The sequence below is a fragment of the Mastigoproctus giganteus genome, chromosome 4 (assembly GCF_048544385.1).
Source record: "Mastigoproctus giganteus isolate SK-2022 chromosome 4, ASM4854438v1, whole genome shotgun sequence".
Lineage (NCBI taxonomy): Eukaryota > Metazoa > Arthropoda > Arachnida > Uropygi > Thelyphonidae > Mastigoproctus > Mastigoproctus giganteus.
Window position 1 is genome coordinate 207,331,575 of NC_143578.1, and position 26,971 is coordinate 207,358,545.

General features: G+C 36.8%; 1 protein-coding gene across 5 annotated transcripts in view; it reads left to right on the forward strand.

Moving 5' to 3' along the window:
- Positions 1–26,971, forward strand: part of LOC150087350 (uncharacterized) — a 592,205-nt gene that overhangs the window by 389,600 nt on the left and 175,634 nt on the right. For all 5 annotated transcript variants that reach the window (XM_090372014.1, XM_090372013.1, XM_090372010.1 and 2 more), the window contains 4 exons: positions 1,819–1,895; positions 3,798–3,815; positions 3,986–4,077; positions 24,277–24,330. In XM_090372014.1, coding sequence (XP_090228140.1) covers positions 1,819–1,895; positions 3,798–3,815; positions 3,986–4,077; positions 24,277–24,330 — 241 coding nt within the window. The remainder of the gene's footprint in view (positions 1–1,818; positions 1,896–3,797; positions 3,816–3,985; positions 4,078–24,276; positions 24,331–26,971) is intronic.

The following is a 26,971-nucleotide window of genomic DNA, read 5'->3' on the forward strand; positions in this document are numbered from 1 at the left end:
TCTTTGTACTCCACAATGAAGTTCGTGAAGTCGAAATATCGTTCACAGTTGACAAAGTTATTCCCTGCATTCAGTTCTTTTGTGACTGCATCATAGTATCCAATCAAATTGGTCAGGCAAGACTTCCCCTTAACAAAACCATGCTGTGTCCGAGCTATAACTGAAGTCTTGTCTAGATGATCCTGCAGCGCTTCTTTAACCAGTGCCTCCATTAATTTTCCTGGAATAGAAGTTAAACTCACAGGTCCATAATTACTTGTGTCAGCCTTTGATCCTCCTTTGTGAATTGGGGTCATATTTTCACATCTCCAGTCTATGGGTACCTCCCCTGAGTCCAAGGAAGCTCTCATAATTATGGCTAAGGGTTTGCTTACTTCCTTTGCTGCCTCCTTTAATATAATTGGATAGATCCCATCCACCCCAGGTGCCTTTCTTGTGTTTATCTTCAACAATTTCTCCTCCACTTTACTCTCAGTTATTACAAGATTATCTAGCTTACTGCCAGATTTGAATATACCTCTGGCATTCCCCTCGCTGAATAACTCCTCATGTGTGAATGTCGATGCAAAATATTCATTTAGTTTGTTAGCTACCTGAGCAGGATCATCCACAGTTGAACCATCAATATCAAGTGGACCAGTCTGATTCATCCCCTTCCTTCTCGAGTTTACATAAGTAAAGAACTCTTTGCTGTTTTTTTTTGCATCCCTTGCCAAGGATTTCTCATAATCTGCCTTCGCCTGCCAAACCTGCTTTGTAACATTGGTTACAGATCAACTTGTATCTATCATAGGCTTCTGTGTCACGTGTTAATTTATATGTATCCCATGCATTTTTTTTTTTTTTTTTTTTCTCTGCCATATGTCTCATCGCCGACCGGGCTAGCCGAGTGGGTAAAGTACCTGCCCGGCAACCCAAAGGTCGCGGGTTCGATTCCCGCCTCGGGCTTGGATCAAAGTACTGCAAAAACCTTGGGAGGTGCAATATGGCCACAGAAGCCGATGCGCCAACAACTACCAAATCAAAAAAAAAAAAAAAAAAAAAATATGTCTCATTAGTTCATCTGACATCCATTTAGGTCATTGTTTCATTGTTTGACTCACCTTAATAACACGAGAAATGTAATATTTGTATTCCAGTTAGTTTGTGTTGGCCATGTTTATTAGTATATGGAGATGCTAAAAGCTTAAGAAATAATCTGAGCTTGAACTAGTTATACTTAATGACAAAGCCTTTGTCATTTTATTTTATTCAGTGAGACATAATCACTGAATTCAGTGATTATATCTCACTGAATATTGAGTAAAGAAGTTAATTACTTACTTAATTGCTTGCTCCTGCTATAGCTGGCTATAGTTGCTATATTAAATTTTCTACTAATCAAAATTGAGTAGTTCTTCAATAAATTGAAAATTACCAAGTATTGAAAGCCCATTTAACTTTAACAACTTTGAAGCAATCTTTAATCCACATTTCATTGAAGAATATAACATAATATTTTGCTGTTTTCCATCCAACCATGACATTAATGTGATCTTTGAATGGCATCCTGGGTCACTGAAAATTTTATTTTGCACTCCACTGTCATAGTTGGTGATTTTAGCCTTTCAGGCATGTCATTCAACTAAACAGTATTTAGCTATGTTCTCTCAAACTCCCAGTTGCTGCATTCCTGCACTGCATGAATAAACTGTAGAACGGACTTCATCAACCGAATCTCATCTTTTGATTTAATTACCATCTGTCATTTTTTTAATGAAAATCCTAATGAATTCACGAAATTATCATTTATCAAGACATTTTATTTTACTAATTCAGAATATCCCGACCAACTCCATTGTCAAAATTCTCAAAAGAGGCTAAATGTCTTAATACAAGAAGAAGAACAATGTCACGTAAGTTAAATGGTTGTTATTAATTTGCTTGGAAATTTTGGAAATAATTTTTGAGTTATTATTTTGGATATACAGGTAACCCTCGTATAGCATGGTAGTTAGGTTCCTATAAAATCTTGTGTGGTGTGAAACTGTGTTATATGGGACTAAGAACCAGTACAAAAATGAGGGGGGGGGGGTTACGTTCCAAAAGCTAACAAAAATGCACCATTTTTTTATAACTGTCGGAAACTTTATTTTTATTAAAAATAGTAATAACTGAACAAACATCTTACCAACTGTGATACGTATATGTCAGATTATGCACGTTCATTTAAATTTCTTCCTCTTCATTGCTGCTAAGCACAATCAAACGAGAACATTTTCTCTGTTGCAGAATATCTTCACCTTCTGAACTTTCTTCTGCAGCATCTAGATTTCATGTATCTTCTGCTCTCTGTTTAAAAAATCAGTAATCTGGGTTTGTTTGCTTTTACTTGATAGATCTTTGTAAATTTCATGGTATGGAGCTAAGCATTTTTGAATCTCCCTTTTGAATTTTGTGCTCCTTTTAGTGAAGCATCTGCATTCAAAAAATAAGATTCTAATTGCTCAGTTAAGTTTATGCCTTCCTGTATACTTTTTTAGTGTAAAATTTGGAACTTCAGAATTTTCATCTGTGCTTTCATCCTCTGAATTGATTTGGTTTCCACCAAATCCGTTCAAAACTATCCCCTCCTACCGCCTTAGCAAGTTCTACTATCACACCGATTCCATTTTCTGCCAGTTCGATCATATTTCCTAAATGAACTGACTCTGACACTCATTTACTTCTTTACTGACGGTTTTACTTCTTTGAGTGATAAATCTATGATTCCAATACAGAAAATTGAAAAATGTCTTTTGAGTGGTGCTTTTTTACTTTCCTTAAGCATGATTTGTTGATTATGCTTTGGTGGAATTTAATTCACAACAAAGAAATTATTGCAATACGGTTCTTAAGAACAAAGTTTTGTAATACATACCAGGAAAAATTTAAAAACAATCAAATAAAAACCAAAATAATCTTACAAAAACCTTAAAAGTCACAAACTGCACACTTCAAAGTCATAATTTTTTATGACGTTGAACAAGCACAAGTTCAATAGCACAGAACTGAACACAAGGATTTCCCAACAAAATAAAATACAGCGATTTCCCAATAATCTTTGCTCCCTCTTGCATAACGACTAGCAAGTCAGCAGCAGGGATTCGCAAAAAAAAGAATGGAAATGTTGAAAAATTACATCCAATATAATAGCACGGTTCTCTCCATACAAAAGCTCAAAAATACAGTGTTATGCAAGGCTTGCCGCAATACTCTGTGTTATATAAGTACTGTGTTATGCGAGGATTGCTGCAATTTATCAATCGTGTTAGAGTGAAACCGTTCTGTAGAAGTACCATGTGTAGACATGTATAGTATCTTATGTAGGACAGCACCTGAGAGTTCAACTCCGTCTTTGTACACTGTGATGGTTACAGAGCACGGTAACAGGCCAGAAATGTGCGTAATGTTATGTTTGTGCAGTGCGTGTGTGTGTGTGTGTGTGTGTGTGTTGTTTTGTTGTTTCAGGTGACAAACGGCCAGAAACAACTAAACAACACAACAACGCATGCACTGCATGAACATAACATTACACGCATGTAGAAGTACCATGTTATACAGGGGTTGCCTGTAATTTTGTTGATACATATAGGAGTATAGTGTATTTTGCACTAAGTTAATTATGATAATTTGTTAAGCCAGTGCTGGTTTAATTCAATTGACTTCACTATTGTCATCTGATATATGTACATTTTACAGCAAAAGAAAAAAAAATCATTGTTTTAGTAAAATGGTTGAGTTTCATTAAATACTTAAACATCTTTTTTCTCTTTCAGGTCCTTCAAAATATGAAGGTAAGTTTATGCATAAATTTGTATACCTTGAGAATATAAATATTAATATAACTGTAACAAGCAATAGTAATAAAATCATTCTGGAAAAATAAAGTATTTTTAAGATTTAATGTTTCATTTAAGCACATTTCATAAAGATTTTTCCAACTTCTCTCTCTCTTACCCTATAGTGTTTCTTGGAGGTTCCTGCAATCCCACTACATGGAGGACAGATCTTGCTATTCCTACGCTAAAGAATATGGGAATTACGTATTATAATCCAGTAGGTACATAACCTCATTATCTTCTCTTTTTGTTACAAGGCACTGTTTTTGCACTATTTTAAAAGCCTAATAAATGCAGTATTAGTATAATATTATGAAAATCATTAACGCTAGAACTCCGAGGGGGGGGGGATTGCCCATGGCTTTTAATTCTTCCTGTATCTTCTAAAGTTTTTATTGAAAAATCTCTAAAATAAGTGTACAGCCACTCCCTGATTAATGTAAGGGTTGTGTTCCATGGAATGCTACATAAGTTGGAATTAATAAATAAGCAATAAGCGTTTAGGGAAATTCCGCACTCGCAACTATGTGCACTGAATTTGATAGAAGCAAAAAAGAAATGTTCAACAAATGTGTAAATAGCATTATTCAATTTTTTTATCTCATGCGCAGGAAAAATGATAAAAGTGTACAAAATTATAAAATTACAAAAAGAGAGAAGAGACAGGCATAACACCAGCAAGTTTTATCTTTCAAGTATCGTTTCCAGAATTAAGTCTCCAGCTGATAAGCACATCGCTGCAGAAGTTGAGGGCTGTGGAGATTTAGAAGAAATTTTTTCCAACTCATAACAAAATTTCTCTGCAGCTGCAGAATCGGCACTGGCGACATCACCGCATACTTTAATGTTTGGAAACCAGTGTGATGCTTGAACTATTAAACCACCCATTGCATGCCATTAACTTGGCTTGGGTTTTGCCGTACTTATCGCTATCTTCAATACGTCTTGCTTGAACGGCCGTTCAAGCAAGATGTATTTATGTTCAGCAAGACGTATTAGATTCAGGGACACTTGCTTCTGAATTTGATTTTCCATCCATATTATTAATAGCTTTTCCATCTTCGATAAAGCACCTGAATGCTGTTTTGTGATCACTGTTGGGACGGACTGGCCCCGGTGTGAAATATGTTGATCCCTTTAACATGTTCTTTTATACATGCAGTGTCCCTTAAAATAGTATTCACTGTTGAAGCAGTGAGACCTAATTCCGTTTATTAGATGACTCATATTTTGAAGAAAAACGAATTGACTGGTCTTTGTCTTGTGGAATTTGTACAGATGGAACAAAATCAATGACAGGAAAATTTGTGGGCCTTATTATTCGCATAAAAAATATATGTGCTGATATCTCGTGGACACATTGCAACACTTATAGACAAGCTCTAATGTCAAGATGAATGTCTCGACAGCTTAAAAATGTACTTGATGATGCTGTCAAAATAGTTAACTTTATGAAATCGAGACCAACAAATTCCAGACTATTCACTTCTTTACGTAAAGAAATGGGCAGTGAGCATGTAACCCTTTTGACACAGACGGATATTATATGGCTGTCACGTGGCAAAATAATTACACATTTATTTGAATTAAGACAAGAATTAATTCTTTTCTTTGTGGATCATCCTTTTCATCTCAGTGGGTATACAACAGACCAAATATGGCTTCAAAATTTAGCTTATTTGTCAGATATTTTTTTGAAGATAAATGAACTCAATTTATCATTACAAGATGCAAATAAAACGTTTTTCGCTGTTCAAAACCAAGTGGAAAGCATGGAAAAAAAAAAAATTAAAATTTGGGACAACTTTATTGATAACAGTACCGAGTTTTTTAGCACTTTACACAATTTTTTAACTGAAAATGAACTGACTTTGGACAAAGTTAAGAAAAATATTAAAGAGCATCTCAACTTCCTACAGGTCACTTTTAGAGAGTATTTTCCACAAATATCAAAAAATCTGAACTGAATTCTTATTCCATTTGACGAGTTTTTTGTGGCAATGACTAACCTAAAACTGACAGAAAAAGAAAACCTTTTTGATATATTAACAGCATTTGAACTTCAAAACTTATTCAAGACTGAAAATCTTATAACCTTTTGGCATGGATTAAAAACAGAATATCCATCACTTAGTGAAAAAGCTGTGAAAACCCTGCTGCCATTTTCAGCTATGTATTTGTGAGAGAGAGCTTTTGCAATTTATACCTTGTTGAAGTCACAGTACCGGAACAAACCTGATGCAGAACCAAATTTGAGGCTGTCTGTCTTCCATTGAACCAAATATTGCTACACTTTGTTCGGTAAAAAAAAAACAAACCCAACAATCACATTAAATTTATGATTTATTTTGATTTATAACTACAGCAGGCCCCCGTTATAACGCGGTTCGCTTTACGCTGATTCGCTATAATGCTGTTCTTATATTATAACCCGTATCTGACTATCACAGATCACTATAACGCTCTTTTACAGATTACATTTTTGACATATTTAACGAAATCGTTTCATTTGATGGAGTCGATAGCTTGAAAATGAATAGCAAAACAGCATTAAAACGTTTCCCACGCCGACTTGAGCAATTTTCCCACGCTCAGTGAAATTTTCTAGCATGCTAATTTAAGTATACTCACTTGTTACGTAGTTCCGAGATCAACATTTTAAAAAATGATCAAATATATTGCTTGTAATATTTGCGTTATATGCATTTATCCGAAGTCTAGTTAGTCATCATTCAGTACAGTATTAGACATCGTGCGTAATGGACAGTTTACTTGAACATTGTATCATAATTAATTCAACCAACGCAGTTATATTTTCGAAGAGCTAATAATGACCGACAGGAATGAAAATGCAACAACGTCTGGGCGCAGTACGAAGCCTATAAATGTAAGAAAAAGACTGAATTTGAAAATTAAATTAGACGTTTTGAAGCGAATCGATTCCAGTCAACGACAAGCGGATGTGTGCCATAATTTAGGACTCGCAAATTTAACTGTAAGAACAATTATGAAAAAATAAAGAATTAATTTTAGCAGCGGGAAAGATAGCTGTTCCACTGCAAGCAACTAGGACTAGACCGGCTATTAGGATTGAAATGGAAAGACTAATTTTATTGAAGATAATATTCCAATGCAGAATTCAGTATGCAGAATTAAATATTAAAAAAAAAGAGAGAGAGAGAAAGAGATTAGCCAATATGATGATCTGAAGAAAACTCACCTAAAAAAAAAAAAATGTGGAACCATTTAAAACTGGTAGAATAGATTTAAAATCCCGGGAGAAGCCGCTAGTGCAGATTAAGGAGCCGAAACTTTCAAAAAAGAACTTGTTAAAATTATTGAAGAAGGGTATTATGTGTTATACTTCTCAACAAGTTTTTAACATAGATGAAGCAGGACTTTTGGGGAAACGAATGCCTAAAAGAAGTTTCATATTGAAAGAACAAAAAACATGCCAAGTTTCAAAGCGGCGAAGGATTTGTTGACTTTATTGTTGGGTGGTAACGCTGCGGGCCATTTAAAATTAATACCCCTTTTAGTTTATTTGGAAGAGGGCCAAAGTTCAACTCAAAATCCACACATTTTTCATGATTAAATTCACCAATTAAATTCATTATTTTAATTGGAATTTTGTTTACTTTTGATACGCAAGTAGTTACCACATAATTATACGTATGTAATGCAGAATATTTTATATGTGCAAATATTTGAATATTAAATATTTTGACCGACATTTGTGCATCTTTTCATTACCGTTTATTATATAAATAGGAAATATCCTATGGCACCAACCGCAGCTCACAAATACATATGTTACCTTATGGGAAAGCGGCGCTCGCTTAGCGCGGATTCACTTAGCGCTCTGTTTTTCCGGAACGAATGATCAGCGTTAAGCGGGGGTCACCTGTACATATTGCCAACCTGGCTAGCCGGGTGGGTAAAGTGCCTGCCTGGCAACCCAAAGGTCGCGGGTACGAATCCCGCTTCGGGCTTGGATCAAAGTACTGCAAAAACCTTGGGAGGTGCATTATGGCAACAGAAGCCGATGCGGCAACAACTACAAAAAAAAAAATAAATAATAAAAAAATAACTACATATTAATATTATGTTTAAAGATTTTATTACATACATTCTGTAAGACTTCGTGATGAGTGGACAATTTTAGTATTAAATTAAGTGTTTCATTTGAAAAGGAGGAAGAGAGAAACCTTGTAAAATTTTTGAATGAGATTAAATGCTTATTCATTTAAATTTAAACTTTTTGCAACATATGATACTTTTTCTAGACATAATTTAGTGCTGGAATTTAATTCACAATAAAGAAATTACAGTATTCCAATAAGGTTCTTAAGAAAAAAGTTTAGTAATACATACTCAGAAAAATTTATAAAAGATCAAATAAAAACCAAAGTAACCTTACAAATACCTTAAAAGTCACGAACTGCACGCTTCGAAGTCACAATTTTTTATGGTCTCAAATAAGCACAAGTTCAATAGCACAGAACCTAACCCAGGAATCTCCCACAAAATACAGCGGACCCCCGCTTTACGATTGGTTCACTCTAATGAAATCAATTTATGATGGACTCTTCATAATAAAATACCACTTTAAATGGCATTTCTAATAAGCAAAAATAAGAGGAATATTTTCCACAGGATATAAAAATCCACAGGTGCAATATAAAGCAAAAATGTAACTTTATTACCTTACGAATTAACAAAGTTAAATGATATGTGCAAATCGGAAGAATATTTTCCAGTTAGAAAAATAAAAATAAATTTATGCTTACATACATAGTTTAATTAATACATACTGTAATAACTAATTGATATTTCTGTTCACTTACCTTTTTTTTTCTTTTGATTGTAAAATTAAAAACAATAAAAATGATAAGCAATTAATAACAAAGAACATGGCACGCACAAGTTGCAACAAACACAATATGCACAAGTGAGATATGGAGTAATGAGTTTCTGAAAATTCATTTATGTTTTTTATATGATTGAATATTTCATGGAAAGCAAACATATTTCACCATAATAACGTGAAAACCCACAGAATTCCAACTTTCGGTACTATATTGGATGCAAGACAATCGAGTTTACTACTCTTTTATAATTAATTACACTAACAGAAAAGACCAATAAACGGGAAACTGCAAATTCTTTTTATTGTTTTATGGTAGTGACCTCCATGAAATGTGCTTTAAAAAAATATCACGAAGGCGATAACAACTAGGGGGATTCACAAAAAGGATTGTAAAGGTTGAAAAATTACATAGTAGCAGGGTTTTCCCAGCACAAAAGCTCAAAAATACCGTGTTATGCGAGGTTTCCTGCAGTTCGTTCTCTAACTGTGTTAGAGCGAAACCGTGTTGTACAAGTACCATGTTATATGTGGGTTGCCTGTAAATGCATTTCAGTGACCATCGTCCAAGCTTGTGTGATTACTAAATTTGGTGATGTATTCTCCCTGTCTCTTGAATTCCCCTTTCCTTGTGTGGTAATTCTGGAGTATAAACAGAAAGCTTACTTATTATTCTAAATATGATCATTGCAAAGAATTTGATGGGTCAGACCAGACTTATATGAAAATAAGAACTTGTTTTTGTTGTACGACAGTGCACTGTGCATTCCATATTTATTGTTTGATGGTATTTTTGATGTGAAAACATCTTTGGCGGCACCTATTATATTTTCGGACTGAAGCAAAACCAATTGGCAACGAAATTTTCTTATGGAAATGATGCAAATAACGTCACTTTCTAAATGGCGGCAACGATGTTAATTCAGTCACTAACGTCGATTCGGTAGAGTAAATAGTAAGTGTGAGAATAAAAAGTTACATCATTCATACTAAGAGACGGAAATGACATCGCCCGATCTGAGCCTAAACATGATGTTTGGGCTTGAAGTCAGGTACAAATAGCCCAAAATGTTTGAAATAACACTTTGTTTCAATTATTTGTACCCAAGCCGAGCCCAAACATCATTCGTGTTACTTGGGCCAGGTCAGGTCAGGCCGAGAGCCAGCCGCGGTCCATGCAGACACTCTAGTATATAGTGTATGGTTAGTATAACTACTAATCATATACTGTATAGTAGTATATGATTAGTAGTTATAGTATATAGTGGACTATGAATAGGAGTATATACAGTTAGTAGTTATATTTCTAAAACTAGTAATGTAGAGTACAGGCAGGCCTCGCATAACGCGAGTTCAATTAACGCCATTTTCAGTTAATGCTATTTGAAAAATTGTACCACTTTTCACTTAACACGATGCAAATTTTCAGTTAACGCAATCTTTTTTTTTTAAGCGATAGTTGAAAAAGATTTGAATTGCGCGTTAAGCTTACTGCGAGTTGTACGGTCAATAAACAAACGTTTGCCTGCTGCCCGCCTTGGTGTGTTCCATCAAACATCAGAAGAAGACGTGTTACTTGTTTGTCTCCTGCTAATAAAGTCATTGCACACTTGCATAAAAATTCAAATTTTTAAATGAGCCAGATGAAAATGTTACCGCGAAGGAGATAACGATAAGAGAATTAGATGAAATCTTTCGTATTGCAGAGAACCTCAAACAAAAGGTTTGAAGTTTTCTGCGATATTTATTTCACCAGGGCCCAGAGAAGATTGTTGTCTGCTATCCGAAATTGATTGATGAAAAGAGAAAGTCAACACTGTTCAAATATTTCCGCAACAGTCATTTCTTCATTGTGTATTTTATGTTAGAGGTTCCCAAACTTTCTCTGTTCATGGTGCCCTTAGTGTCTCAGTAATTTTTTCAAGGTGCACCCAGACCAAAAGAAATACCTAACAGTTCCATTTAGTAGTTAGGTCCAAACAACTTAAAAAGAAATGCTGAAACTGTGAACTATCTCTCACCGCGAAAAATTTAAAATATTCCACGGCGTGCAGTTTGGGAACCGCTGTTTTATGCAATAAACATTTAATTCCATAATTATTTTCATTATCTTTTACATTGTATACAGTTAAAAAGTTATTTAAAAGGTATTTTTAAAATTCTTTATGGACATTCCAGAAGGTCAAGGACCAATTATAATTTTTCCTATTGATTATTATATTCGATTAACGCGTTTCCATTTTGTGCGATGCGCTCGTGGGACGAATTAATCGCGTTAATCGAGGCCAGCCTGTATATAGTTTTTACTACTAACATTAAGTTTATAGTTAACTAGGAGTATAATGTTAGTGGTAATAACTACTAACATTAACTGGTTAATGTTAACCAATAGTTAACTGCTAACTATTACTGGTCAATTTAATTTTAGTAGTAATAACCACTAACATTAAATAACAGTGAATAGAAGTATTTGCTGGATCGTTAAGAGTAGTTACTAGTAATAATAGTTAATATTTTAACTATTGTCACTGAAAGAGTTAGTAGTAATAGTAGTCATTAACTGTTATTACTACCAACTCTTCCAGTGTTGGACTTCTTACTCCATAGTAGGAGTAAGAAGTACAGTGAATAGGAGTATTTGCTGGATTGTTAACAGTAATTATTAGTAATAATAGTTAATATTTTAACTGTTGTCACTGGAAGAGTTAGTAGTAATAGTAATCATTAACTGTTATTACTACTAACTCTTCCAGTGTTGGACTTCTTACTCCATAATAGGAGTAAGAAGTCCTTTATTCTGTAAGAAGTAATAGTTAGCAGTTAACTTCTTACTTTACAGTTGTAGTAAGAAGTCGATGAACTTCGTTACTACTGTGGCATTGTCATCCATAAATTTGCCATCACGTTCAGGATAAAGAGTAGGGTTATTGACATTTGATCATCCATCGGTAAGTAGCGGGCTCATGCCTGCTGCTTACTCTACCGATTCAACATTAATGACTGCATCAACGTCCTTTAGGAAGTGACGTAATTTGCATCATTTCTGTTTCGCATTTTTGTCAAAGATATTTTCGCATAAAACATCTTTCTTGCGTACAGAGTACACACATGCTCTTTTTTATTTTTTTATTTGCAAATGGGAGTTACACCCTCCCATTCATCAGATTTGCTCCAGCTGACTTCTTTCTATTTCTTAAGTTAAAAACGAAGATGGTTAATCACAATTTCTGAAACATTAATGCTTCCATTAATGTTTCAGAAATTAAACATTCATTAATGTTTCATTTCATTGCTGAAACATTAATGTTTCCACATGAATTTTCATAACTGACCGCAGAGTTTAATACATTGGCTGCCACTTTTATATTTATAATTATACTAGATGATAAAATAGTAGGGAAGGTGTCAAAGAATATATGAATTTGATGAGGTTGAATTCAGTTTTTTTTGGGGCAGCATCGTAAGAAAACTGTTAGGAGATTATAATTTAGATTAGTGATTTATGTTTCCCATTGCTTATGTTCCCATTATGTTTCCCATAAACTTCGACATTTTGTGCTGACATTTAAAGGAAGTAGGAACATGAAGATGCCTTATAAAATGCACTGTTTGCTTGATGTTTGCAGAGCAATCGGGTACGGGACATGATACTGCCATAGGGGATGTCTTTGTGTGTGCGCGATGCAAGGAGTGTATCGATATCAGGCAACAACTCGGCGTTCTTGTGGGCCTATATGAGAGCTTGAAGGACAGGGTGGATGCCCTCGAAGAAACTAAATTGAGGGGCCCATCAAGCTCTCAGCTGCCCACATCAACGCCAGAGCTTGCACTTGGGCATCGCGTGACACAGAGGCAACCCCCAAGGCAGAATGCGCTGGTCCCGAAGGAACTAGTAGTTGTTGGTGACTCTATTGTCAGGGAAACGGGGAACATGCTTTGTAAAAAAGATAGGTGGAACAGGACCAGGGTATGTCTGCCAGGGGCAAAGGTTGATGACGTTGTAGAGTGACTACGACTACGACTTTTAAGGGCACAAAAGGTGATATAGTTGTACACGTTGGCACTAATAATATTAAGAGTAGGAGACCGGCAGAATTACTTAACAAGTACAGGTCACTGCTGAACAAAAGCCGAGAATTAGGGTTGAATTTGAAAGTGTCTGCAATTCTGCCCAGACACGATAGGAGGGAGTATATGATGAGAGCCTTGTCGATCAATTCGGCCCTGGAAAGATTGTGCAAGGCTCAAGGGGTAGAATTTTTTTCAGCCTGGACTGTACTTGTTAACAGGAGAGATTGCTTCTACAGGGATGGGGTACACTTAAATAGAAAGGGTGCAAGAATATTTGCTGATGCTATCGAGGCAGTGTTAGGTGGGTCGGAAAACTGCTAGCTTGGGGGGAGACAAAGACCAATAGATTGACAGTAGCCACTGGCAGAGGTGAAAGAGATTCTTGCACTGCTTCTATTAGAATGAGCAGAAGCCTGAAAAACAAGATGCATGGTATTTCAGAGACTGCTGGGAGCCATTGCGGTACAAGTAAACACATGGGTTGTGTTAGGGTGGCTAAGAATAGAAACAGGTGCAGGTATACTTGTGTGTACACCAATGCTAGGAGTTTAGTAAATAAATTTGATGAATTTGAGGTATTGCTCAAAACATCAAAGGCAGATATTGTTGGGATATCAGAGACGTGGTGTCACACAGATATAAGGGATGCAGAACTGCAATTTGGGGAGTACAACGTCTACAGAAAGGATAGACAGGATAGGAAGGGGGGAGGGGTTATGCTATTAGTTAAGAAACACATAAAAACCAAGGAAGTGAAGCCAGTCGACATCGCTGGACAGTGCAGTGTTGAGTCAGTTTGGTGTGACATAAGCATTGGGAGATCAAAATTGAGAGTAGGAGTGTGCTATAGGCCTAATGACTCTGATGAGTATAATAAGGAACTGTACAGGGAAATAGAGTGGGCCAGTAAATCAGAGAGTCTTGTAATGGGAGATTTTAATTTCCCAGATATTGACTGGAATTTGGGGGCTGGTTACCCACGCACTAGCAGGGCTTTTGTGGATTTATTGGATGATTGTTTTCTACATCAGCATGTTCGGGAGGCAACTAGAGGGAGTAATACTCTTGATTTGATTATCAGCAGTGATTCTTCATGCATTAAGAATCTGCAGATAAATGAACCACTAGGTGGCAGTGATCACAGTGTGCTGAAGTGGGATTTACTCAAAGAGGTAACTACCATTAGGGGTAAAGGGAAGGGTTATTGCTTCCGTAAAGGCGACTACGATGGACTGAGACAGTATTTAAATTCTATACAGTGGGACCAACTGATGATGTTACCAACAGCAAATTCAAAATGGGAAGCATTCAAAGAACTTATCTTGGAAGCTACTAGGCTTTACATACCAACTAAGAAATATTGTTCAAGGTTTAGGCCAAAATGAATGTCAGATGAACTAATGAGGCATATGGCAGAGAAGAAAAATGCATGGGATACTTACAAATTAACACATGACACAGAAGCCTATGATAGATACAAGTTGATATGCAACCAAGTTACAAAGGAGGTTAGGCAGGCGAAGGCAGATTACGAGAAATCCTTGGCAAGGGATGCAAAGAAAAACAGCAAAGAGTTCTTTATTTATGTAAACTCTAGAAGGAAGGGGATGAATCAGATTGGTCCACTTGATATTGATGGGTCAGCTGTTGATGATCCTGCTCAGGTAGCTAACAAACTAAATGAATATTTTGCATCGACATTCACACATGAGGAGTTATTCAGCAAGGGGAATGCCAGAGGTGTATTCAACTCTAGCAGTAAGCTAGAGAATCTTGGGATAACTGGGAGTAAAGTGGAGGAGAAACTGTTGAAGATAAACACAAAAAGGGCACCCGGGGTGGATGGGATCTATCCAGTTATATTAAAGGAGGCAGCAAAGGAAGTAAGCAAACCCTTAGCCATAATTATGAGAGCTTCCTTGGACTCAGGGGAGGTACCCATAGACTGGAAATGTGCAAATGTGACCCCAATTCACAAAGGAGGATCAAAGGCTGACACAAGTAATTATAGACCTGTGAGCTTAACTTCTGTTCCAGGAAAATTAATGGAGGCACTGGTTAAAGAAGCACTGCAGGATCATTTAGACAAAACTTCAGTTATAGCTCAGACACAGCATGGTTTTGTTAAGGGGAAGTCTTGCCTGACCAACTTGATTGGATACTATGATGCAGTCACAAAAGAACTGGATGCAGGGAATAACTTTGATATTATATACTTGGATCTTAGAAAGGCTTTTGATACTGTTGCACATGGAAGACTGCTACACAAATTGGAGCAGTGTGACATTGGAGGCAAATTGCTGCTATGGATAAAGGGGTGGTTGAGGGGGAGAAGACAGAGAGTGGTAATCAATGGACACTGCTCATCGTGGACTAATGTTATTAGTGGAGTCCCTAAGGGCTCAGTGTTGGGTCCATTATTGTTTTCTGTATTTATATATGATATTGATGATGGTATATCAAGCTTAATGTCCAAGTTTGCAGACGATACAAAGGTTGGCAGGGTTGTCAAGGACACTACTGACACTAAGCTGCTGCAACAGGATCTGGAAAGGTTGAGCAGATGGGCTGAGAGGTGGCAAATGAAGTTTAACATTGATAAATGTAAAGTACTACACATGGAAACAGCAACCCCAGAGCAACGTATCAACTCTGTGGTACTACACTGACAGTGGTAGAGAATGAAAGGGACTTGGGGGTGGTTGTGCAGGCAGATATGAAGTTCTCTGAGCAGTGCAGACGGGCTGCAAGAGTAGCTCATGGAGTATTGTCAATGATATACAGGAATTTTTCCAGCAGGGATAAGGAGGTGATTATTCCATTGTATAAGGCAATGGTCAGGCCACACCTAGAGTACTGTATACAGGTCTGGAGGCCTCATTTCAAGAAGGATGTAGAGCTGCTGGAACGAGTACAGAGAAGGGCAACAAGATTAGTGAATGGAACAAAGGGGTGCTCTTACGAAGAAAGGCTTAAGTTTTGCAAATTACAGTGTCTGGAGACTAGGCACCAGCGAGGTGATCTGATAGAGGTGTATAAAGCCTTGAATGGTTTAAGCATGCTCAATGCTGATGGGATTCTTCCTCTAGCTCAGAAAAATCACCTGAGAGGGCATAAATTCAAATTGAGGAAAGACAGATGTAGGATAGACGTGCGGAAATTTGCCTTTAGCCAGCGGGTGGTTGGTTGGTGGAACAGACTTCCATCCCTTGTGGTGGAGGGTGATAGCCTAAATAAGTTTAAGGCTCAGCTGGACAGGTATTTTGAACGAACAGAGGGGTGAAGTGGAAGTGGGTTTTTTTTTTTTTTTTTTGGCTGATTCTGCATAAGCTTGCTTTCTTGCATCAAATGCCTCTACTAATGCTAATTATTGGAAAATGGATATTTTTATCCTGAATTCACCCCTTCTTCTTCTTCAGGAAGTGCTTAATGCAATTGATTATCTTGACATTATGGACAATGTAGAACTTCCAGCATCTTCCACAGCACTAGCATTCCTCTTCCAGCAGCATAATGCCCTCTGTATTATTACATTATGCAAGAGTGATTTATCATAGAGTACTTGCACATAGAATGCATGTTGACAGGTGTCTATTGTCTGTATCAGGAATATGCATTAATCTTCTTGCTGGCAAAGGGAAACATTGAAAGCAAGTTTACCAGTGCAAGTTTTTGGTATTGTTGCATGGAACACATGATTGGATAGATTTTATTGGAGGTGTATTAAATTCAGAAAATAAGCTAGTTATGTGTGAATTTTATTGGGATATCAGAGACGTGGTGTCACACAGATATAACGAATGCAGATCTGGAATTTGGGGAGTACAGTGTGTACAGGAAGGATAGACAGGATACGAAGGGAGGAGGGGTTATACTATTAGTTAAGAAACACATAAAATACAAGGAAGTGCAGCCAATTGACATCACTGGACAGTGCAGTGTCAAGTCAGTTTGGTGTGACATAAGCACTGGGAAATCAAAATTGAAGTAGAAGTGTGTTACAGACCTAATGACTCTATTGAGTATAATAAAAAACTGTACAGGGAAAGAGAGTGGGCCAGTAAATCAGAGAGTCTTATAATGGAGGATTTTAATTTCCTGGATATTGACTGGAATTTGTGGGTTGGTCACTAACACACTAGCAAGGCTTTTGTGGATTTACTGGATGATTGTTTTCTACATCAGAATGTTCAGGAGGTAACTAGAGGGAGTAATACTCTTGATTTGATTATCAGTGATGATTCTTCATGCATTTAGAATCAGCAGATAAAGGAACCACTAGATGGCAGTGATCACAGTGTGCTGAAGTGGGATTAACTCAAAGAGGTAACTACCATCAAGGGAAAAGGGAAGGGTTCTTGCTTTCGTAAAGATGTCTGTGGAGGTCTGAGACAGTATTTAAATTCCATACGGTGGGACCAACTGATGATGTTACCAACAGCAAATTCATAATGGAAAGCATTCAAAGAATTGATCTTGAAAGCTACTAGGCTTTACATACCAAACAAGAAATATTGTTCAAGCTTTAGGCTTAAATGGATGTCAGATGAACTAATGAGACATGTGACAGAGAAGAAAAATGCATGGCATACATATAAATTAACACGTGACACAGAAGCCTACGATAGATATAAGCTGGTCTGTAAGAAAGTCTCAAAGGAGGATAGGCAGGCAAAGGCAGATTATTAGAAATCTTTGGCAAAGGATGCAAAGAAAAATAGCAGAGAGTTCTTTATCTATGTAAACCCTAGATGGAAGAAGGTGAATCAAATTGGTCCACTGGATATCAATGGTTCAATTGTTGGTGATCCTGCTCAGTTGGCTAACAAACTAGATGAGTATTTTGCATCGACATTCACACATGAGGAATTATTCAGGGAGGAGAATGCCAGAGGTGAACTAAACTCTGGCAGTGAGCAAGATGATTTTGTAATAACTGAGAGGAAATTGGAGGAGAAATTGTTGAAGATAAGCATAAAAAAGGCACCCGGGGTGGATGGGATCTATCTAGTTATATTAAAGGAGGCAGCAAAGGAAGTAAGCAAACCCTTAGCCAAAATCATGAGAGCTTCCTTGGACTGAGCGGAGGTACCTATGGACTGGAAAGTGCAAATATAACCCCAATTCACAAAGGAGTATCAAAGGGCGACACGAGTAATTATAGACCTGTTAGTTTAACTTCTGTTCCAGGGAAATTAATGGAGGCGCTGGTTAAAGAAGCACTACAGGATCATCTAGACAAGACTTCAGTTATAGCTTGGACACAGCATGGTTTTGTTAAGGTAAAGTCTTGTCTGACCAATTTGATTGGATACTATGATGTGGTCACAAAGCAACTGGATGCAGGGAATAACTTTGATATCATATATTTGGATCTTAGAAAAGCTTTTGATACTGTTGCACATGGAAGATTGCTGCACAAATTGGAGCAGTGTGGCATTGGAGGCAAATTGCTGCTATGTATAAAGGGGTGGTTGACGGGGCGAAGACAGAGAGTGGTAATGAATAGACACTGCTCATCATGGACTAATGTTATTAGTGGAGTCCCTCAGGGTTCAGTATTGGGTCTATTATTGTTTTCTGTATTTATAAATAATATTGATGATGGTATATCAAGCTTAATGTCCAAGTTTACGATAGAAAAGTTGGCAGGGTTGTTAAGGACACTACTGACGTTATGCTGCTGCAACAGGATCTAGAAAGGTTGAGCAGATGAGCTGAGAGATGGCAAATGAAGTTTAACATTGACAAATGTAAAGTACTACATATGGGAAACAGCAATCCCAGAGCAACGTATCAACTCTGTATTACTACACTGACAGTGGTAGAAAACAAAAAGGACCTGGGGGTAATTGTGCAGGCAGATATGAAGTTCTCTGAGCAGTGCAGATGGGCTGCAAGAGTAGCTCATGGTGTCTTAGTATCAATGATATACAGAAATTTTTCTAGCAGGGATAAGGAGGTGATTATTCCCTTGTATAAGGCAATGGTCAGGCCACACCTCGAGTACTGTATACATGTCTAGAGGCATCATTTCAAGAAGGATGTCGAGCTGCTGGAACGAATACAGAGAAGGGCAATAAGGTTAGTGAATGGAACAAAGGGTTGCTCTTACGAAGAAAGGCTTAAGTTTTGCAAATTGCCGTGTCTGGAGACTAGGCACCGGCGAGGTGATCTGATAGAGGTGTATAAAGCCTTGAATGGTTTGAGCATGCTCAATGCTGATGAGATTCTGCCTCTTGCTCAGAATAATCACCTGAGAGGGCATAAATTCAAATTGAGGAAAGACAGATGTAAGTTAGATATCGGGAAATTTGCCTTTAGCCAGTGGGTAGTTGGTTGGTGGAACAGACTCCCATCCCTTGTTGTCAAAATTGATAGCCTAAATAAATTTAAGGCTCAGCTGGACAGGTATTTCGAACAAATGATGGGGTGAAGTGGATTTTTTTTTTTTTTTTTGGCTGATGCTGCATAATCTTGCTTTCTTGCATCATATGCCTCTACTAATGCTAATGCTAATCCCAACAATATCTGCCTTTGATGTTTTCAGCAATACTTCAAATTCATCAAATTTATTTACCAAACTCTTAGCATTGGTGTACACGCAAGTTTACATGCACCTGTTCCTATTCTTAACTACCCTAACACAACCCTTGTGTTTACTTATACTGCAGTGACTCCCAGCAGTCTCTGAAATATCCTGCATCTTGTTTTCCAGGCTGCTGCTCATTCTATGGAAGACTGCTGCACAAATTAGAGCAGTGCGACATTGGAGGCAAATTGCTGCTATGGATAAAGGAATGGTTGAGTGGGAGAAGAAGAAGAAGCGTATTAATCAATGGACACTGCTCTTCATGGACTAATATTATTAGTGGAGTCCCTCAGGGTTCAGTGTTGGGTCCATTGTTGTTTTCTGTATTTATAAATGATATTGATGATGGTATATCAGGCTTAATGTCCAAGTTTACAGATGATATGAAGGTTGGCAGGGTTGTTAATGACACTAATGACAGTACGCTGCTGCAACATGATCTAGAAAAGTTGAACACATTAGCATTAGTAGAAGCAATGATGGAAGAAAGCAAGCTTATGCAGCATCAGCCAAAAGAAAAAAAAAAAAAAAAAAAAAAACACTCCAATTTCATCCCTCTGTTCGTTCCAAATACCTGTCCAGCTCAGCCTTAAATTTATTTAGGCTATCAACTTCCACAACAAAGAATGAAAGTCTGTTCCACCAACCAGCAGTCTGCTAGCTAAAGGCAAAATTTCGCACATCTATCCTACATATGTCTTTCCTCAATTTGAATTTATGCTCCCTTAGGTTCATAATCTGTGCAAACGGAAGAATCCCATCAGCATTAAGCATGCTGAAACCATTCAAGGCTTTATACACCTCAGTCAGACCACCTTGCAGATGCCTAGTCTCCAGACACTGTAATTTGCAAAATTTAATCCTTTCTTCGTAAGAACAACCCTTTGTTCCAATCACTAATCTTGTTGCCCATCTCTATACTCGTTCCAACAGCTCTACATCCTTCTTAAAATGAGATCTCAGACCTGTATACAGTACTCAAGGTGTGGCCCGACTATTGCCTTACACAAGGGGATAATTACCTTCTTATCCCTGCTAGAAAAATTCCTGTATATCATTGACAAGACACTGTGAGCTACTCTTCCAGACCGTCTACACTGGTCAGAAAACTTCATATCTGCCTGAACAATTACTCACAGGTCCTTTTCGTTCTGTACCACTGTCAATGTAATACCACACAGTTGATATGTTACTCTGCGGTTACTGCTTCCTATATGCAGAACTTTACATTTGTCAATGTTAAACTTCATTTGCCACCTCTCAGCCCATCTGCTCAACCTTTCTAGATCTTGTTGCAGCAGTGTGCTTTCATTAGTGTCATTAACAACCCTGCCAACCTTCGTATCATCTGCAAACTTGGACATTAAGCTTGATATACCATCATCAATATCATTTATAAATACAGAAAACAACAATGTACCCAACACCGAACCCTGAGGGACTCCACTAATAACATTAGTCCACGACGAGCAGTGTCCATTGATCACCACTCTCTGTCTTCTCCTACTCAACCATCCCTTTGTCCAGAGCAGCAATTTGCCTCCAATGCCACACTGGTCCAATTTGTTCAGCAGTCTTCCATGTGCAACAGTATCAAAAGCCTTTCTAGGATCCAAATATATGATATCAAAGTTCTTCCCTGCATCCAGCTGCTTTGTGACCACATCATAGTATCCAATCAAATTGGTCTGACAAGACTTTCCCCTAACAAAACCATGCTGTGTCCGAGCTATAACTGAAGTCATGTCTAGATGATCCATTAGTGCTTCTGTAACCAGTGCCTCCATTAATTTTCCTGGAACAGAAGTTAAACTCACAGGTGTATAACTACTTGTGTCGCCCTTTGATCCTCCTTTGTGAATTGGGGTCACATTTTCACATCTCCAGTCCATGGGTACCTCCCCTGAGTCCAAAGAAGCTCTCATAATTATGGCTAAGGGTTTGCTTACTTTCTTTGCTGTCTCCTTTAATATAACTGGATGATCCCATTCACCCCGGGTGCATTTTTTACGTTTATCTTCAACAATTTCTCCTCCACTTTCCTCTGTTATTACAAAATCATCTAGCTCACTGCCAGAGTGTAACCCACCTCTGGCATTCCCCTCCCTGAATAGCTCCTCATGGGTGAATGTAGATGCAAAATACTCATTTAGTTTGTTAGCCACCTAAGCATGATCATCAACAGTTGAACCATCAATGTCAAATGGACCAATCTGATTCATCCCTTTCCTTCTAGAGTTTACATAGGTAAAGAATTCTTTGTTGTTTTTCTTTGCATCCTTTGCCAAAGATTTCTCATAATCTGCCTGCCTAATCTCCTTTGTGACTTGGTTACAGACCAGCTTATATATATCTTCCATGTCACCCATTAATTTATATGTATCTCATGCATTTTTCTTTTCTGCCATATATCTCATTAGTTCATCTGACATCCACGTAGGCCTAAACTTTGAACAATATTTATTAGTTGGTATGTAAAGCCTAGTAACTTTCAAGATAAATTCTTTGAATGCTTCCCATTTTGAATTTGCTGTTGGTAACATCTTCAGTTGGTCCCACCATATAGAATTTAAATACTGTCTCAGACCACCGTAGTCGCCTTTACGAAAGCAAAAACCTCTCCCTTTACTCGTGATGGTAGTTACCTCTTTGAGTAAATCCCACTTCAGCACACTGTGATCACTGCCTCCCAGTTGTTCCTTTATCTGCAGATTCTTAGTGCATGAAGAATCACTACTGATAATCAGATCAAGAGTATTCCTCCCTCTAGGTGCCTCCCGAACATGCTGATGTATAAAACAATCATCCACTAAATCCACAAAAGCCTTGCTAGTGTGTGAGTGACCAACCCACAAATTGTAGTCATTATCTGAGAAATTAAAATCCCCCATTATAAGACTCTCTGATTTACTGGTCCACTCTATTTCCCTGTACAGTTTCTTATTCTGTATATTCTGTACAGATGGGCTGAGAGGTGGTAATTGAAGTTTAACATTGACAAAAATATAAAGTACTACATATGGAAAGCAGTAAACTGAGAGTAACGTATCAACTGTGTGGTAATACACTGAGAGTGGTAGAGAATGAAAAGGATCTGGGGGTAATTGTGCAGGCAGATATGAAGTTTTCTGAGCAGTGCAGATGGTCTGCAAGAGTAGCTCATGGTGTCTTGTCAATGATATGCAGGAATTTTTCTAGCAGAGATAAGTAGGTGATTATCCCTTTGTATAAGACAATGGTCAGGGCACACCTTGAGTACTGTATACAGGTCTGGAGGCCTCATTTTAAGAAGGATGTAGAGCTGTTGTAATGAGTAGAGAGAATGGCAACAAGATTAGTGAATGGAACAAAGGATTGCTCTTACGAAGAAAGGCTCGAGTTTTACAGATTACAGTGTTTGGAGACTAGGCACCTGCAAGGTGATCTGATTGAGGTGTATAAAGCCTTGAATTGTTTGAGCATGCTCAATGCTGATGGGATTCTTCCTCTTGCTCAAAATAATCACCTGAGAGGGCATAAATTCGAATTGAAGAAAGTCAGTTGTAGGATAGATGTGTGGAATTTTGCCTTTAGCTAGCAGGTAGTTGATTGGTGGAACAGATTTTCTTCTTTTGTTGTGGAAGTTGATAGCCTAAATAAATTTAAGGCTGAAATGGACATGTATTTGGAACGAATGGAGGGGTGAAATCAGAGTGGTTTTTTTTTTTTTTTTTTTTGGCTGATGCTGCATAAGCTTGCTTTCTTGCATCGTATGCCTCTAATAATGCCAATGCTAATTGAGGAGAATGCACACATACATGTCTTAAGATGTAATCCTTCAGATGAGAAATTAATCTTTGTGGAATTTTTTTTTACAAACAGTTTTCTATTGTATTGTTTGACTAGACTTGCATGAAGGAAAAAAGATTTTATTTCTGTGCACCTCTACATTTCTTATTCATTGCTCCTTGTAGCAACAATATAATATTCACTTCTTCAACTTCTGACATCTTAACGAGTTTAAACTAAATTTATTCCAATAAACAGGTAGATTATCGCAACTAGCGATAACCAGTCCTGACATGCTGCTAATGTCTGCGCTCCTTTTAACTTAACATGTATTTATTGACTGAAGGTACCAGTTTACCAGTTCTTGGAAAGTGGGCCAACTGCATTCTGTTAAGTACCCATGTTATATAAGTACCGATAGACAGTATTTTCCAAATATAATGTATCAGTTGTCTCACTGAATTACCATGTATCGTTTTGGATGATCAGTGCCAAGTTGACCACAAACTCTCATGAGCATTCGTAGGTGTTATTTTGAAAGACTGTCAAATTATTTTTGCTAAGGTGTATCAGATGCTACAGAACTTCAATTTATATTTTCGGCTTTATAAGAAATGCAAATTTGATAAAGCTGAAATGTTATTTGCTGGCCAAAAAATGAAAGGGTCACAAATTCTGAGGTGTTCTATGAAAGTTGAAAATTTTAATTTTTAGTGAATATCACCAAAGGGCAGAGAAACTTTCCTCGGACAAGGTTGGCCTCTTTACAACTTTCAACCACTACATCTCCATATATTTTTATTTTTAAATTAGAAAGCAATTTATGCAAAAATAATAGGAGATACAGATAATAAGGTTGCACATATTTTTGTACCAACTCACTATGAAAAGAACTTTGATGTTTATGTTGCAATTAAAAATTGTTAACAAGTTATGAATACTTAGATTTCAGATTTTATTTATATATTTAAATTTAGATCTATTTCTCAGGAAAAAGGGAAGAATGATTGCTATCATCCTTTTGTAAAAGTTGTGTGTGTGTATTTTATACTTTTGAGTTTATAATTTCCCAGTAATTAAGAAATGTAGTTAATCTGTATTGTATTTATTTTTCGTAGCAAGTAGCCCACTGGGGACCAGAATTAATACAACTAGAAAATCAGGCTAAGCAAGTAAGGAATACTCTTTTTCATATGTTTAAAATTTTTGATTTGCATTATTGAAAAGTAGAAAAATTTATAGAAATTTTTTTTACAGATTTTTTCCCCTATAGTCTGATTCCTGTTTCTTCTTTATTACTTTTTGTCCTCACATCCATTCCATATGATTTTTCCACCACCATATTTTAATTGTGCAGAAATTCTTTTAGGAAATCCTATAACATGGAAATCCTAATTTTAGCGAAGTGTAGATCTTAATCTCATGAACAGTTGTTTTCAGAGAATCTTGGGTTCATTATCCACTCTTTTCTCAAGTCATGAATGAATAAAATTGCATATAAACTAAAGGTGTAGATTTAATTTAGAGTTTATTTTTGATTACTCACATAGTGTTAATACTTATGCAATTTGGGATTGATTGTTTCCTTGTATTTTTTTTTTTTTATTTAGCTCTTTCACTGCTGTATATCTAAACCATTTTCAGAAGCCTCCAGTTTTGTTGCAATGTGAGAGCATGACAGCACTGCATGAGACACTTTCAGGGATTCTTGCTTATTATTTATTATTTATCATAAGTATTTTGTCTGTTCTTTGCATAAAATTATAATGAAATTAGTAATTATTTTCTTCCACTCAAATTTAACAGCCTCTCCTTTCATATTTCTCCACTTGTGAAAACTATTCTAAATATTTTTTTCCTATCCCATATCCCATATTCTCCCAGAAAAATGTCTGGTACACAATGCTCCATAATTGAATGATCTATCAAAAATGTGTTCTTTATTTTGTGAGCAAGAAAAAGTCAGATGGTCCCAAATCAGTTGGGTATAGAGAGAGAAATAACAATTTAAACTCACTGTTGTGCAGTGATTGCAAAGCAAACCATGAAGTGTAGCACATTTTCATGGTGGAAAAGACTTGGTGTTCCATTTTTCCAGGTTATTTAACAATTATATTTTCTGGAAAGAATAGAGTGGATCATCCTCTACTTTTCAAAAAAGTTATTGCCATAAGTTTGCTAGCAGATGCCTGCTCCTTGAGGTCTTGATATTAGTCATTAAGCATATTTACCCAGCTTCAACTGCTGCACTTCTGAGTCCAAATACTAGACTTGGATATTTTATTGCATCATGAACTAATGATAAAAAGTCATCTGTGTTAAATGGTTTTGGGCTTAAAACCATGCCCTTGTATACTGCTGCAAGATTTTTGGGATTCAAGTGTGGATAACTTTCTCATGTACAATTTATTGGATCTGATACTCACCTTTTGGTCTTCTGGAATGATACAATATAATGCATTTGGACTTGGATAAAGTTTCTGTCCATGGCTGGGTGCCCACAATAAGGCTCTCCCTCTTCAACTGTCTCTCAGATGTGTTTGGTTTCATTTACAAGTAGTATGTGATAGATAATGCATTGTCCAGCAACAGCTCCATGTTATTGCAGATTTCCTTTGTGGTTTCCTTAGAGTGATACTACAGTAAAATCGTGGTTCTCAACTTGCTTTATTTTAGCAAACCTGTATATGTGTCTAATTGAGTAAGATGGGAGTAATATTTATTACTGCTTAAAACAGAAGAATGTCATCTTTATCTTTTTTTTTTTTTTTTTAAATCTCTGGCCTTTTTTCCCCTTTCCTTTCCCATTCTGTTTCCTCTCTTTCCATTCTACGTATTAGGATCTAATGGCATTAAATTTCAGCTAAAAATTTTAATTAATATGATGTTCCAAACACTGAAAATGCACATGTACAAGGAACATCATATGGAATGATTGTTATACATTAGTGCTACTGTACTACTTCTGTATAAAACAGATTTTTCAGACAGGAGGCTCCAAAAGCAACGGTCAAATCAGTGTCATTCTTACAGCCCTATAAAATGTTTATAAGTAATGTATGAGTTCTTAAAAAATGTGCAATATAATGCTAGGAAAATTACACAAGCTCTGCAATTTTATCGTGGAAACTTGTTTGGTGTCATTTGCCTATGATCTGTTAGGCTGATTCACACAAATTCACTCTTAATATTAAGTGAATATAAGTGAAGCAATATAATCCTTCAGTATCTGTTTTTTTTAGAACCTCAAATATATGTAAATGGTAGGGCTGTAAGAGGGGATTCCAGCATCTCATTATGTGCCATCTAACAATCTTTTTTGGGGTTCAGATGCCCAACGGTGTGTGTGTGTACATGCATGCACACCTCTGCCTACTGGATGGCACCTTTACCGAATGAATTGCAGAATTGACTGGTAAACCTTTTCAGACCTATCTACATCAGCTCTACTGTGGTTGTTTTGGAAATGTGAATTTCCCCACACAGTATGTATCACAATGAATTGCTATGGCTTACAGCCCTTTGCACCCAAAAACTGTATAATAGCATATTGTCCCTTTTTTTGACTAATAGTCGTCATGCAACTGTTTACTCTTGAACATGTTGCATGACTGACTGACACCGTGGTCTGTTCTGGAATGGGATGGTATATTGTTTTCAGATAAATGCTTCCAACAGGTTTCTTTTGGATATACTAAGTATGACTAGATTAATCCTTGAGAATTGATAATTTAATATTCAGACATGGCAAAATGAGAGAGTAGTTAATTAGAAATTTAACCTTTTGATAAAATTCTAATTAATAATATTCCT